Raw genomic sequence first — 16,279 nt, forward strand, 5'->3', positions numbered from 1 at the left:
AACTGATGGCTGATAGAAATCTTTAAAAAAGCGCTTTCACATCCTACTAAATCCACCACCCTCCATTCACATGGGTAGCAAGACTTTACGGCTACGGCGATGCCTCCACCCCTAGAAGCCCGATTGTGTGTAAAAATGGAATAATCAGGGGGAAGTGCAAGATTCACAGCTGCCGTATCAGCTTCTTGGAGCCATGTTTCCGTCATGAAGAAAACATCTGGTGAGTCATCACGTATGAGATCATAAAGTTCTGCGTAGTGCTTCGAAAGGTATCTAATATTAAGATTCCATACAGTAATGTCTCGAGGAGCCAAGGGTCTGCTACGAGGGGGCTTAACCGGGGTAAACTCCGTCAAAGCAGAGATCGGAGAGGGGGCAGCAAGAGACCAAACCCCACAGGCACAGCTATAGGGGCCACAGAGGGGCCTGACAGGCCCGTGTTTACAACATGGGATAAACTGCCTGTAACCGAGCAACTCATCCCGGTAATATGCGAGCACCGCCGACATTACCAGGATAGGACACCGACGTGCAGAGTACCGCCGCGCCTAATGCCGCCTTAGCGCTGACGGGCGCAGACGGGCAGGACTCTGGCTTGACTCAGGCGCGATGAGGGCGCTCCCGCTGCGCGATACCGCTGCGCGCAAGAGAACAGGTTTAAGAAGGTAGAGCGCGAGACTGCCACGCCACTAGACCGCTCCAAATGGCGCCCATAAACGTCACAACCCCTCCCAAGATGGCGGCCGATTCCCCCTGGTATCGGAAACCCCAGAACCGGACCCGCTAAAGCAGCGGTGAATCCACTATTAAAGTGCAGGTATGAGGAGATAGTGCACAAATTTAAAAGCAAGGGAAAATAAAATAAGTTCAACAAAAATACAAAAACGGGTAATTAAAAGCGTGGCGCACCTACAGCACAGCGCAGACAAATGCGAGTCCTCAGTATGCTCTGAGGAGCAAGGGTACCTTGTCCAGGCTGACCCCCTTGAAGAACCGCCTTAAGAAGGGAGAGCGCGAGACTGCCACGCCAGTAGACCGCTCCAAATGGCGCCCATAAACGTCACAACCCCTCCCAAGATGGCGGACGATTCCCCCTTGTATCGGAAACCCCAGAACCGGACCCGCTAAAGCAGCGGTGAATCCACTATTAAAGTGCAGGTATGAGGAGATAGTGCACGAATTTAAAAGCAAGGGAAAATAAAATAAGTTCAACAAAAATACAAAAACGGGTAATTAAATGCGCGGCGCACCTACAGCACAGCGCAGACAAATGCGAGTCCTCAGTACGCTCTGAGGAGCAAGGGTACCTTGTCCAGGCTGACCCCCTTGAAGAACCGCCTTAAGAAGGGAGAGCGCGAGACTGCCACGTCACTAGACCGCTTCGAATGGTGCCCATAAACGTCACAACCCCTCCCAAGATGGCGGCCGATTCCCCCTGGTATCGGAAACCCCACAACCGGACCCGCTAAAGCAGCGGTGAATCCACTATTAAAGTGCAGGTATGAGGAGATAGTGCACGAATTTAAAAGCAAGGGAAAATAAAATAAGTTCAACAAAAGTACAAAAACGGGTAATTAAAAGCGTGGCGCACCTACAGCACAGAGCAGACAAGTGCGGATGGAGGGAGGAGGGCAGAGGGAGGGAGGAGATGGCAGAGGGGGGATGAGGGCCCGGGTCAGTTCTACATGGCCCCTGTTTTATATGACTCCCTTCAGTTAGCCATGGGTCATTAACAGCACATTGCATTATGATATTTTAGAACCCATACTAACAGTGCTTAAACCTAAAATACATGTCCCAGAATGCTATGTTTCCTTGTGAAATGTAGGACTTTACGGTGCACTGTGCAATGGGGTCACTATGTGACCTTGTTATAGTACATCAAAGATTCAATCTGGTCTCAGTGTGTAGGTTTAAACTCCTTTATATTGGGAAAGGGTACAGAATGGGTCCATTTGGGGTTCTTACTCATTTTCACAAATACACCCTTGTTTTTTTTATTTGGTTAGATTAACACTCTAATGGATTAACAGTTGTGCTTGAAGGAAACAAAAGCGTATTTTTACAGAGAAATATTAGTTTAATCTTTTTAATACATTTTAAGCGCTTTTGCTCACAGTTCTATACATTGAACTCTTTGAATCCTAACTTTGTTCCGTAAAGTATTGTGAGGGTTTTATTAACTCCTTGGCTGCAGGGCTGATTCACCCTCTGTGCTGGGGGAGGGGGGGGCGCGCACAGCGCCCCGGTGCCCATGACGAGCTCTCGTCATGAGCCACGTTTCTCGTGTGTGACCACGCCCATTCCTTAGAATGCCCAGCACAGCAGGGGAATTATCCCCGTGTCTGTGCGTTCTAACGGTCATGATGAGCTCAGCTCGTCATGAGCACATGAGAACTGTGGCTCATGACGAGCTCAGCTCGTCATGAGCATGGGAGCGGTTAAAGCAGATTTATAAAGTCCAGCTAATTACCCACTAGGGTATCCAGCGACTGGTAGCCATGCTGCTTCGGTGAATCAGTTCAACAACCAGGTCTGGAGTCCCTCCCTGAATGGAGGGTGAGGCTGGAGGGGGAGTGGGAGGGTGTTCCAGGACTTCGCTGTGAGGTAGGAGAAGGAGCGTCCTCTATTGTTGCTTTGGCGGATGCAGAGCGGTGTGAAACAGGGAGGTGAAGTGCAGATGTTTGAAGGGTTGGTGGAACCTTAGGTGGTGGTTGAGGCATGCTGGTCCTTGGTTTTGCAGGGCTTTGTAGTTAGGGGTCAGCATCCTGAATTGACACCTTTTGTGGACGAGGAGCCAGTGGAGTTTCTTGAGGTGTGGGGTAATGTGTGTATGTCTGGGGAGGTCGACTCTGGCTGCTGAGTTCTGCATGGTCTGGAGTCTCTTCAGGGTCTGTGTGGTAATTCCTGCATAGGGTGTTGCTGTAGTCCAGGCGGCTAGTAACGAGGGCTTGAGTGATGGTGCTTCTGGTGCTGATTGTGAGACATTTGAAGATCTCTCGTAGCGTGCAAAGAGTGAAGTAGCAGGCGTAGGAAACTGCGTTGATGGGGTTTTTTTTCAGTGAGTTTGTCCAGGAGGATGTAGAGGTTCCGGGCATGGTCTGTAGGAGTAGGTGAGGGTCCTAGTTCAGCAAACCACCAAGAGTCGGTGTTCCCGAAGATCAGTTCTTCTGTTTTTTCTGTGTTGAGTTTGAGGCAGTCGTTTTGCATTCAGTTGGTGACGCTTGTTCAAACTAGCTTATAAAACTATAACTTACAGTTCATTGAGATATTAAGGGTTCGTAGAACCCCGAGCAACACATTTGGAGCTCCCTATTTGGAATACATTTGAATGTATTACCACTTTTAGGCTCAATTGAAGTCCCTGTGATGCCAAAAAAAGACTGAATCATGTTAAACCTTCAGAACCCGGGCCGGCAAAAGCATCTAAAGGTCCAAGCTGGCTATAGTTCACCAGCCAAGTACTATCAAAAGAAAATTGCAAAAAACATTGATAAAGATATTTATTTTAGAGTTTGGGTCTAGATCTTTTACTTGCAAAAACATTTTATGTGGATATCCAGCCAGCTTGTTATACCTATTTCCTAGAAACCTGCTACGTTTAGTGGACTAGTGCATAATATTACAAGAAAAAGACCTATACATATAGCACAGGAAATTGTAGCTTTAGTTGCTGAAAATTTGTTACCGTCAATATAGCCCCTTTCACCATTGGCATTCCTGCTATAGCAACGAAAAATCAAAGCACTGCTCTGAAGATTTTCACAGTCCCATCTAATAACTCCCCTTTATTTCTCTTCTCCTGCCTTGTCCGTCTTCACTTCTATATATGTATAAACCTCTCCAGCTAGGCAGTTACCTGTGACCCTGCTGAGTAAGATAATGGGACCGGCCAGGACACAGGAGATGTACAGAGACTTAAAGAGAACAGTAGAGCGAGAGACATTAAGTACAATTGGAGGCGAGAGACCGAAATAATGTAGAAAGATATGAGAGGCGGAGAGAGGAAAAGTATATAGAAAAATGTGAGGTAGCCAGATGGAAAGATGAAGAGTCGTAGATAGAGGAAGATGTGAAAGAGAGGTAGAGAAATAGGTAGAGTTTATGGAGAAGGTAATGTAGAGAGGCAGAAGAGGACAGTTTTCCAAGGGGGGAGGTGAAGAGAGAGAGGCAATGTAGATAAAAGGTGAATTAGAGGGAGGTAAAAGCAGCAAGAAGTGGACGATGCACGATAGAGAGTGCAAAATGGGAAGAGGTAGAGCACAACATTTCAGGTAACGAGAGTACAGAGAGGTGAAGTGTAGAAAGAGGAATCCGATGAAGAGCGAAACAAGGTATTTGAAAACCTATATGAACTAGAGAAAGAGCGGTGATTTTAATATGGAGATATCAAGTTGTGGGAAAATTAAAGAGGGAGAGACAGTTAGGTAGAGCGATCCGTACAGATAAAGTTTGAGAGAGATAGTTGAGATGGAGGGGGTGTGGTGAAGTGGAGAAGGAGTTCCAGAGAATGATGTGTGTTTGAGTGAAAGAGCGAGTGAGACAGAAAGAAAGAGAGAATAGTTAATGGTTGAGGTAGAGCAATAGAGGTAGCCAGAAAGTAGTAATATATTTAGAGAGGTGAAGGAAAGAGAACAGAGGTAGAGGGTGAGAAAGAGAGGTGGAGAGATTAGGCAGTAAACTAATAATGAGTTAAATCTAAAATGTATGTAGTGAGTGAGGGGTTGGTGGGGCAGAGAGAGGTGAGGCAGAGAGGAATTAGCTAGAAAGGAGAGGAGAATGGTGAGGCACAGAAAGGGAGGAGAGAGATGGTGAGAGAGGTTAGGTAGAAGTACGTGAAGAGAGGATGGAGGTGAGGTAAAGCTAGAGATGAGTTTGTGTGAGAAGTGAAATGGAAGGAGAGATACAGGGATGTAATAGAGAAACAAAATAAGTGTGGTACAGAGATAGGGATAGGGTAGAGAGAGTTGAGTACGAGAGCTGGGATTAAGAGTGATAGATAAAGGTGTAGGTACAGACACTGAAAGAGAGGCAAGGGCATGAGAGAGAGGTATAGAAAGGTGGAGCAGAGTAAGGTGTATTGGATGAGAGGTGAGGTAGACAAAGTTGAGGTAAAGATATCAGAGATAAAAGGGGGAACCTTAGCTTGCTGTAGCGACATGTTAAAGATTTGGGTTAGATCATTGGCAATTAGAGGCATGAGCTTTGTACAGGGTCGAGTGGGGAAAGGGTCTCCAGGGGATTTTTGTCAGGCCTTCTGATACTTCGGAAGTGGTTATGGATTCAAATTCCTTAAGCACAGGGACATTTATTGTTTCCGAAGGTATGGCCAACATGGATAAGTCCTTGACTGAATAATGAGAATCTGTATCGTCAAGGCGGAAAGAAGAATAGATGGTTTTAATTTTATTATTGAAGAAAAATGAAATGGAGTCTACCCACTCTTGGGAGGGCGAGAAGGAGGACTGTTCCACAGAAGGAGAGGTGAATTCTTGTAGTATTTTATAAAGTTCCTTGCTTGAGTGAGCAGCATTATTTATTCTTTGGGTTAGGTAGGACTTTTTTGCTAATTTAATATTTTTTATGTAGTTACAGTGAAAATGCCTGTAGGTCTTCCGATTTTCCTCAGTTTTAGTTGTTCTCCACTGGCGTTCAGCTGCTCTACTTAATTGCTTGTCAATTTTCAGTGCAGCCGTGAACCAGGGAGAGGCTTTACTTTTGACTCTTACTTTAGACAGTGGGACAGCTTTATTCAAAGCAGCCACAATGGCTGTTTCCAAAAGGGGGTGGTGATGGACGGAGCATCTGAACCAATCAAACACTCACACCCAGTCAACAGATCTGGGTTTAATCCATCACCGTTCTTTAGCCCACTCTGCCACCCCAGTTCAGACATGGCCATATGCAAATCAGTCTGACCCTGTGCCTCATGGGAACAGTCCAGCCCGAACTGCCAAGCCATGCCTTCCCTATGCTTGTTCGGGTTTAAATGGCAGGAGGGGGAGGGGCCAATGTAGTGATACTCTCTGCCCAGACCGAGTGAAAATTCCGGTCAGATGCTGGCAGATCGCCTTAAGTCCCTCCGCTCAACCGGCACTTGCCGTGGCAGACCGGGGACCAGCTGATCAAGGAAGTGCAGGTACGTGGAGCAAAATACGAAAGTTGACAAATAATGCCCAGAGTTTCAGGAAAAACACTTGGTTTCAAAAAAAAAAAAGACAGAATCACACATTCAAAATACAACACGCAAGGGTGCTAGCGAGAGCTGCAGGCAGTCACTACCGTAAGTGTGAAGCGTTTCGCTGCGTGCGTCCGTGCTAGGCTCGGGTTTAAATGGCAGGAGGGGCGGGGCCAATGTAGTGATACTCTCCGCCCAGACCGAGTGAAAATTCCAGTCAGATGCTGCTGGCAGATCGCCTTAAGTCCCTCCGCTCAACCGGCACTTGCCGTGGCGGACCGGTAAACACTTAAACACTCCACAGGTTGTGTTAGTGCTGTGAAGTGCAGTGCACATGCAATGTGTGGAGTTTGAAGAAGTTACACCGTTTCTCCGTGTTATCAACTACTTCAAAGGCTTTTTTGACATAAAAACAACATACCCTCAGTACTCTCACAATGCGATATTGAAGCCTTGCACATTTTCCCATATTTCCGCCTGTCGCTAATATATGAAGTATCGCGTGTCCGTGGTGGTGATAGAAAGGAGGAGTTTATTTCTTACAGAATGCTCCACCCACAGATCTGCTCCTCCTCAGATACTGACACCTTCCAACTCCCTCAACAGCATTCCACATTGGGCGTTGCCTCAGACTCTGGGATGTCACAGCTCTGTTGAAGAGACGGCAGGAACTTTGTGTGAAGAGTGAGCCGTGATTATTTGGGGAGTTACATGTGATTGTGCAGATCTGTGCCCGCCCTGTGTGTTGGTCTCTTGGAGTAGGTGATGGCTGTGAATGGCTTGGACGAAGCCTAACCATTCAATACAAAATGTATGGAAGTGATTTGTGTGTGCGAGACAGTGTGTATGGGCTAGTTTGTGATTGGGCCTCTCGGGTGTATTAAATCTATATGAGTGTGTAAGCGACTGATCCGTCTGATTACTTATTTCCAGTGTGTAGGTCTTTGTGCCTGGAGATGAATTGTGTTTCACTTGTGTGTGTGTGCACGGCAGAGCACAATGCCTGTGTACATGTGCAGCATTGAAAATGTGGTTAAGAGATATCTGGTTTGTTACATTAATCCATTCATAAATAAGGCTTGAGACTCTACAAGTGAGAGTTGGAGTTTGTGTCACGTCTGTAAGTCTATAAGTAAATTGAGTTTTTAAAGAGCAATGTGGTTTTGTGCGTATGTGCTGCAAACATTTTGCGTGTGTGTTGCAAGCATTTTGCCAAAGACAATATTTCTCATATTCAGCATAAGATCTATTGTCTTTCAGGTACACAGATTTTAGTATTTCCCCCATGCTTATCTCAACTTTAGAAGCAAATGGTGTGTATGCCAGCCACACATATAGAGTAATCTGGTACTCAACAGCCCTCACTTTAGACCAACAAACAATAAGACTCTTCTACATCCTTAGATTGAGCAGTCGTTAAAAGCGGCTTTACTAAACCCACTCACCCTAGGCAAAGATAAGGTGGAAATACTCCAATTATTAGAATCTCCTAAGCCGGATATCCTGTTCTTAACTGAAACCTGGTTGCCTGAGGAATCTACTCCAGATCTCCAGAAGCCATACCCAAAGATAACCAAAAGAGAACAAGCTCAGAGAAAGGAGTGAGATAGCAGCAATTATTCACCAGTGGATTCACACATCTCTGAAACGAATTACTCAAACTGAAGGGGTAGATCGACTTCTCTTTCTCAATTGTCGAATTGATGACTTTAACTCAGACCCTAAAGATAATGAATTTGCTGAGTTAATGGTGTTGAGTTTACACCAACGCATTACATGCTCAGCTCACATAAAACAAAATCCTTTAGATCTGGTCTTGGCGTATAATTCGAATTGACCTAATATAATGATCCATCCTTGCATATGGTCCAATCATTATTTGATCAATGTTTTTATTCCGGTAGATTTTTCTAACTTGATCCACAAGCAGGAAATTAAAACAATATGCACATAGCGACACATTAATACAGAGCCAGTGTTATCAACACTTTCAACCCCCCCTCTTCCCATCAATTGAAGACATTCTCTCAAAAGAAAAGTAATCCACTCTGTGGCTCAGACGTGCTAGTGGCCCACACCCCTCAAATCCAACAGCGTGTTATAAACCGCACCAGACCAGTGCCCTGGTACAAGCCAGAGTTAAAGGAGGCGAAACCTGCATTGCGTCGACATGGGCGGGAAAGGGATGATGAAGAGAGAAAAATCACATTTAAAAGTGAACTTGCAGAATGTGAAGGCAAAACCGCACATGCAAAGCCCTTTTAATAGACAAATATTAAAAATAGTTTTTTGATATCCTGAATGATTAGTCGCCCCCAGATGAAATAAAAACTTCCCTGACTCCTACCGAGACATTCTGTGACAATCTAAATACTTAACAAAAACATTCTTTAAAGATAGTATAAACAAATACAGCAGCAGTAGTTCTGAAGTCGAGTCTCCTTATCCTTGTTTGAGGAAATAAACAGGCTTCATGAATTTATGATCAAGGTCAAATCCGGGTCACCAACTGACCCTTGCCCTCCAGCAGCCATGGAATCTCTGACCTCATCAATCAATCAATCAGCATTTATAAAGTGAACCCCCAAGGATATCTGGGCGCTGAGGGTGCTGCATCTCTGTCGAAAAGTCAGGGCTTGAGCAGTCCCCTGCAGAGCATTTTCATCAATTCAGCAGCTCAAGCTGTTGCTCCAAGCGCGTTTCAAAATGCTGTAGAGCTTACGTTACTGAAAAACCAGGGAGAAGTCCCGGATATAACCAAGAATTATAGGGCAATACCTCTGCTCCCTTAACCTGCAAAAACTATTGGTCAGAGAACTATCTTCAAGAGGTTCCAGGCTTTATAAATACACCAGCTCTCAGATAATTCTTATTAATGGAATGTCCGCTTCACAACTCCAGATTTGAAATATGATGCAATTTAATGATCACTTGATGAGGTTGAATCAGCTAAAACTGAATACTGACAAAATTGAGATTGTAATTTGAAAGAATAAGACCAATCTTTGGAACCAACTTTACTCTCCAACAAAAAAGAGATTGTTACCGGAGCCCAAATCCACAGCTAAAAGCCTCTGAGTGATAATCAATAGCAATCTTAGCAAGAACCAGCTGCTGGAGCAGTAGGATCTAAATACAGATTTGTGCTGAAACGGCTTGAGAAAATAACCCCCCTTCTCCCGCTATAGACAAGAAAAGCAATAGTGGTAGCCGCAGTCCTATCTAGATCTCATCATGCCAACCGAGTATTTGTAAGAATGCCCAATAACACCATTCATAGCCTACAAGTAATTCACAGCGACACAGATTGTTTACTACATCATCTTCAGAGGTGGGCACGGCCCACACCTATATTGAAATAACAAATCAACTCCAAGACCCTCTGCCTCACCTCTAAAGGGTCGAGAGGTCTAGCCCCTCACTTCATTGCAAACCAGGTGGAAATGCATACACCCGTACAAAACCAGATATCGTCTCACTTGAATTTACTTTCTATTCCAAAATTACAGAGGATCAGATCAGGTGGACGCAGCTTTGTGGTACGAGCTCCTTCCATTCGAATCTCTCTCCCAGCGAAATCCATTTTGAATCTAACTTCAAGTGTTGTCCCAGAAATCTGACAGCCCACAAGCCTATTCATGCTAGATTCTTCCCTGGCCTGATTGGTTGTCTCCTCTTGTATGTATTTCTGATTCAGTTCCAAGAAACCCCAGGTTGACCATGCTCTCTTTATATGTAATGACATAAGAAGCATTTTGTAGATCCTGTAGAGGTTTGGTATGTTGGCACGTGCTTCAGTCACTGAACTGAATATTGCAAAAGAGAGGTGTACAGTGCAAGTGAGAATGATAGCGCAGTCTTGTCTGCTAGGGTTTTATAAACCTTTCATTGCTGCAAGGCTGTTACAGTATTCCATTTTTTTCATAAAAGTGTGCAATTTGAGCAGACCAAGGAAAAGGCATAGTGTTGAAAATGCATTTCAAATCAATGCCTTTCATAATATATGAACTATGTTATGGATATTGTTAAATGATTGAATTTTTTTCTGGTTTTAGAAATTCGCAATTTCCTCTGTTCACACTGTGTTGGTGAGACGGGAAGGAGTAATTTGACCTAGTTGTCCTGTGATAACGTGTTGGTCTTTTCTCTTTTCCTCTCCTCTGCAGACACTTGAGACTTGAAAATCAAAATACCGGAATGGGGAGAAGACGGGCTCCAGGAAAGAAAGTGACAGCGCAGTGTTCATGTGAATCCATAAGAGCCACAGTCCCGTCTTTACCTCTCCATGACGTCTCAACTTCAAGATCCCGAAATGATGCTCAAAGGGACCAGGACCTGGAACCGCTTTCGGAGAACCTGCCTCACATTATCCTTTTATCCATGCTGGAGGAGTTGGAAGCCAAACTGGATAACGTGATGAATACTGTAGAGGACGTACCTTCTAGAGTCGCTGGGCTGATAAAGAAAATCTGGATAGAAAAGGATCAAGGTTCCCTCGATAATGCTGGAGCGACTTTGAAAGTGGTCTATCCAGCGAGCATTAGAGATTGTGCTGTTAGCCGTTCTCCTGCGACACCTCAACTGGACAGGCCTGGGGAACCGAGCTTGTGTCTTCAGCCAGTGTTCTCTGACGGGCATGCACCAAAGCAGGACTGTACGCTCTCCACGCCAACTGATGTTCAAGGGCATCCAGAGGAGCCAAACATTTGTCTACAGCCAGTGTTTCCATATCGATGTGACTCACAGCAGGACCAGTGCGTGCAACCTGGGTTTCCAGATGTAAACGAGTCTCAGCAGGATGAGTGCATGCAACCTGTGTTTCCAGACGTACACAAGTGGAAGCGAGACCAGTGCATGCAAACTCGGTTTCCAGATGAAAATGGAGTACAGCAGGATTGTACTTTATCCAGTTGCCCTCAGACAGATCCTCCAGGCAGATCATTGGAGGCAAAGCGGTGTCTTCACTCGGAATGTGTTGATGGGCAGACACCACAGCAAGACCAGAGCGTACAGTCAGCGTTCCCAGAAGAGTGGGAACCAGATGGGCCCCTGAAGCAAGAACCATCCCCATTGTCTGCTAATAGCTGGGACCAGCAACAGAACCTTTGCCCACACCCACTATTTCCTGATGGACACGAACCACAGCAAAACCACCGTATACAACCCACACTACCAGAACGGAATGGACCTGATGATCCCTTGGAGGAAGAATTGATGTGTTTTGATTTCCAAGATCCCCAGGAGAACCGCAGTCTACAACCCCTGTCACCTGATGGGATGTCACCAGACGAACACTTAGAGTCTGTTCTGTTGTCCTTTGATGAGTTGGGGTCACAACAAACCCAGTGCCTCCAGCAACACCTATGCTTGAAGCAGGAACTACCTTATGCGCAGGATTCAAACATGAACTACGAGCTAGAATCAATGCGTCCTGAAGCACAGGAATCAGATAAAAATGACAATCTAGAAACGGCCTGTACTGATGCACACGGTTCAGATCAGAAGTACAAGCTAGAACCACTGCATACTGCGGCACAGGACCGAGAGCTAGAGTCAGTGCTTCCTGAAGCACAGGAACCAGATCAGAACAACACGGTGGAACCACTGCACCCTAAGGAGCAGGATTCAAATCGGAACTACAAGCTAGAAACTCCCTGTACTGATGCACAGGGTTCAGATCAGAGCAACAAGTTACTGCACTCTGAATCACAGGATCAACATCAGAACTGCAAGCCAGAACGGCTCTGTCCTGATGAGCGGGGTCAGTCTGTGACTCCATCATTCCTAGAACTTGATACAAATACTGCAGCTGAAGACGCCCCCTCAGACTCAATGGAGACAGGACCAACACAGTCACATTTATTGCCGTCCAAAGCCACCCCAGGTATGTGTTTCGCTATACATGGACACGCGGAGTGCACTAACACATGTAACCTCTTTAGAATACATATGGGCAGATTTTAGAAAGTCTCCGAGGGGATCATTTTGGCTTGGATGGAACCCCCTGAGCGATACTGACCCCCAGAGTACGAGTACACAGGGTGCAGATGTGTCCCTGCACTCTTCTCTGGTTCCACACAGGATTACATCCTTCCTGTGCCGGAACAGGCCTGGTTATGGGACTCTGCATGAGACAAATAGCCCAGTAGCTCTTCTCGTCCTTTCTTGTTCGTCCCCATTCCATGCTGAGGAACTGGAAATAGCGCTATTCATGGGAGGAATTACTGGCCGGAATCACACCTAATAGTCAGATGCAAGTGATGTGGTGTTCATTGAGAATAGCAGACATGCGCAGTCCAGAGAGGGAACTATGTTTCCAGTTGCACAGTTACATTGGGTAAGATGCAGTCATCTCCAGTTCCTGATAGAAAAATCCTAGTCTGAATTCAGCCTCAACAGTAGGGCCGACCAGGGATGTTGTTGCCACTGCAGGGTTCTCCAGAAGTGCACACCTCCTCATGGTAGACAGATACACAAAGTGATTGGTTATGTGTCACTTGTGAGTTCACCCTTTCAACCTCTAGCTCAGTAAAGAGAGTTAATTGTTTTAGGGGCAGACAAAAGTAGCCATGATCTCCCTACAGCAGCACCCTGCCTTTAGCAAACTCACTAACTGTGTAAAATGTCATCGCATCATCACATGTCACATACTGAGTTGGGGTTTTCACACCCGTAGTGTGACTGACGGATTGTGGTTCTAACCATAACTTGCAAATTTCAGGAGTTTGTTCAGCTTTCAGTCTTAACCATATATACATTTTACCCTTGTTTGTAAGTGAATTTCTGATTTTTTTAAAGACCCATTAAGGTGTTTTAACAAAGCCATCTACAACTTCACTTTAACCATATTCAGTGAAAATATATTAGGGATAAAGTACCCCCTGCCGCACCTTCTAAGATATTGCAAGGCAACAAGTTGTTCCATAACCATATAGAGGAACGAGGAAGGCAGAATTCCTTTATAAAGTTATGGAACTCTGAGGTGACTTGCAATAATCTTATATTATGCACCAGGTGATACTTTATCCTGTATAATACATGGTCACACCGTATAATACATGGTCACACCATCACCTTTCCCACAAAGCTTGGTGCGTAGCTCCTACATATGCACCAGCTAACATGTTTGCAAACATGAAGAATGAACATTAAACCTCTTGTGCAAAAGTAAACATTAAAAAACTGTTCGATATTTGTTGCAAAACGATATTAGAAACAGTTCAATAAAAGTCCATTTAAAAAAAGTTGCACTAGCTCGGAACGTGTAGAAACATGCAGAAAGATTCCACCCTTCCTTCATCTAAGGAAACTGATAAACATATTCCATCTGCTTCTCATAGTAAACTAGTAACATACAGCAGAAGTAATAAAAGCAAAGTTCTGTTTGTTGCTTTAAACAGCTGCTTCAATTATGCTTCGTGACTTGACCTTCTTTTCACATCAGCTGCTGGCGCTGGCAGCAGGCATTGTGCCCTCAGGACTCAACTGTAATAACTTATAAAAGCCAAGTTCTGACGTCTCTTCTTCATAATCACTGACTTGGTGCATCACAAATTTCTGATTATATAAAGAAAATAGAGACTGCCATTTATACAGGGATTACAGAATCCTATGTAATATAATTATATATATACACATATAATAACTGGTGGTCTTCAAATTAAGCCACTAGTCCTTTAAGATAGAGCTAGCTGGACCTTTAGCCCATGAATCGTCCGAGCATCTGGACTCGTGGACCCAAATGTAAAAATATATTGGATCCGATTGGTTGAGGGAGCTTTTTCGCCCATCCATTTTGGATACGTAAACCCAAAGTTAGCTCTGCAGACCTGAAGCTCCCTGATTGGCTGGCTATATCTTGAACCATTACATGATGAAGAGACTTGTTCCCCGCATCCGGTAAGAATACTACAGAAGCCATAAAGAGCTGTGGTGCCGTCCTGTCTCTCCCTGGCACAGGGGCTGCCTAATGTTAAAATGTAGAAAGAAATTTCTGATTCTGAGACAGAGGTTGGATTCCACATCATGACCCTGGAGGTCCGCAAACCTTAGGCAGGTGTCTGCGCAGGCACAGTAATTGGCCTTGTACCCTGGTGGACATTTGTGATGTTCATTTGCAAGGGTCCGAGAACCCCAGGAAAGTGTCTGGAAACCCTTAAAAATAAAAAAAATAAAAACATAAGCCAGGCCCTTTAGGGAATCCCCTGCTGTGCCCAGGCACCGTTGAACACCTGTGCCTGCTTGGAGTTGGCTGAGGGAACTGTTGCGTGTGTGTATGATAAAAAAAAAAGCCAGTGAAAATAAGCATTGTCAAAGCAAATAGGTGTCTCCTATCCGAAAGCTATTGACTTTGGCAATAAGTTTTAGCCATTATGTACACCAGTGTGACTGCTGTTCGGCATGGCAAAAAGTTAGTGGCATGGGGTCAGGTGGGGTAGATAGAAGGGGGATAGATTGGGGTAGAGTGGACTGCGGTAGATTGGAGTCAAGTGGGTTAGATTGAATTGGGATAGATTTGGGTGGAGTGGAGTAGATTGACGTGGAGTAGGATGGAATGGGGTGGATTTGAGTGGGATAGATTAGGAAAGAGTGGGGTGAAATGAGGTAGATTGGAGTATAGTGGGGAAGACTGGAGTGGAGTAGATTAGAGTGCTGAGTATTGGGGTAGTTTGGATTGCGGTACATTGGAATGGAGTAGAATGGAGTGGAGTTATATAGAGTGGTGTAGGTTAGATTTGGTTGGGGTGGGGTAGAGGGTGGTGGAATTGATTGGAGTAGATTTGAGTGGGGTAGATTGGGATACGTACGTTTGGGGTGGAGTGGGGTAGGGTAGATTGGAGTAGGGTGGAGTGGATTAGATTAGAATGGGGTAGGTTTCGGTAGAATGGGGTGCAGTGGAATTAGATAGATTGGAGTAGAGTGTTGTGGGATAGATTAGGGTGTAGTGGAATAGGATAGATTGGGTGGATTGTAGTGGGGTGGATTGGATGGAGTGGGTCGGAATGGATGGAGTGGAGAGGGATATATTGGGTGGAATGGGGTAGATCGGGTGGATTGGATGGAGTGTGATAGATTCTCTCTCTTTCTCACCCTCTCTCTCTCTCTCTCTCTCCGCGCTCTTCCTTCCTTCCCTCCCACGTTGTTTGTGGTTATAAGAGTTTCTATTGAAAAGCAATTATTTCTTTGCTAATAACTTTTGACATATCTGCACAAACTTTTCAAAAATATGTTTTTTCTGGCTTCTCTTTATTATACCAAATGTGTTTATTTTTGTGGTTTTATATAGTACAATCTTGGCTGAAGGTCATTGAAGCACTTTTCTAAAGAAGACACACCAAAATGCAGATTAGATGTTCCATAAAATAACAGATAAGCAATAGACTAATCCCACAGATCACGTCAGGGGAGAAAGTTCAAACAGTTAATATCTGGATACATTGGAAAAGTGGATGCAGAAAAGCGATCACAGATTTATTATTCAAAGCGTCTCTCAAATAGGAGGATTTTGAGTTCCTTTTTAACTGTGGCAAGACTTGTGGTTGTTCAAGGTGGTTGTGGGAGGGAGTTCCAGATCCTTGTAACGCTGGCAGAGAAGGCGAGCTTTATAAAGCGTTCTTGCCTGAATGTCGCTTGTTCCAGCAGGAGGACTTTACAAATTCTCGATCCTTTTTCAGATCCAGGGATTTTGAGTTTTTCAACCACGTAGGAGGGTGTGGAGTTGTGGAGGGCTTTGTGGGTGATGCATTCAGTGTTACATTCGTCTATTGCTTCAATTGGAAGCCGTTGTAGGATGCGAAGTATAGAAGAAATGTGATTTAAACACTTTGTGACCTGTCACAAAGAAGATAACTGTATGAAGCATTTCTCTCAGTGATGCTAATTTTTTCGGGGAAGGCCAGACAGGAAAGAGTTTCAATAATCCAGTCTGAAAAGTACCAGCATATGGACTTCTAAGTTCGTCAGGCACTCTTGTGCTTTGATGAGACATGCTTCTGAAGGTAAATGTGTTGTTTGATGAGGGGGGTGACTTGGCAGAGTTTGAGGGAGGTTGGCATGGGGCTGCTCGAAAAGGATGAGTTGATGATTTTGGTCCATGCAGGC

At 44.8% G+C, this 16,279-nt stretch overlaps 1 protein-coding gene across 1 annotated transcript in view; it reads left to right on the forward strand.

Moving 5' to 3' along the window:
* Positions 1–10,351: 10,351 nt before the first annotated feature.
* LOC144807227 (uncharacterized) overlaps positions 10,352–16,279 on the forward strand; it is a 36,859-nt gene continuing 30,931 nt past the window's right edge. Inside the window, exon 1 of the mRNA XM_078673083.1 lies at positions 10,352–12,062. Coding sequence (XP_078529209.1) covers positions 10,376–12,062 — 1,687 coding nt within the window. The 5' untranslated portion in view covers positions 10,352–10,375. The remainder of the gene's footprint in view (positions 12,063–16,279) is intronic.

The sequence above is a fragment of the Lissotriton helveticus genome, unplaced genomic scaffold (genome assembly GCF_964261635.1).
Source record: "Lissotriton helveticus unplaced genomic scaffold, aLisHel1.1 SCAFFOLD_586, whole genome shotgun sequence".
Lineage (NCBI taxonomy): Eukaryota > Metazoa > Chordata > Amphibia > Caudata > Salamandridae > Lissotriton > Lissotriton helveticus.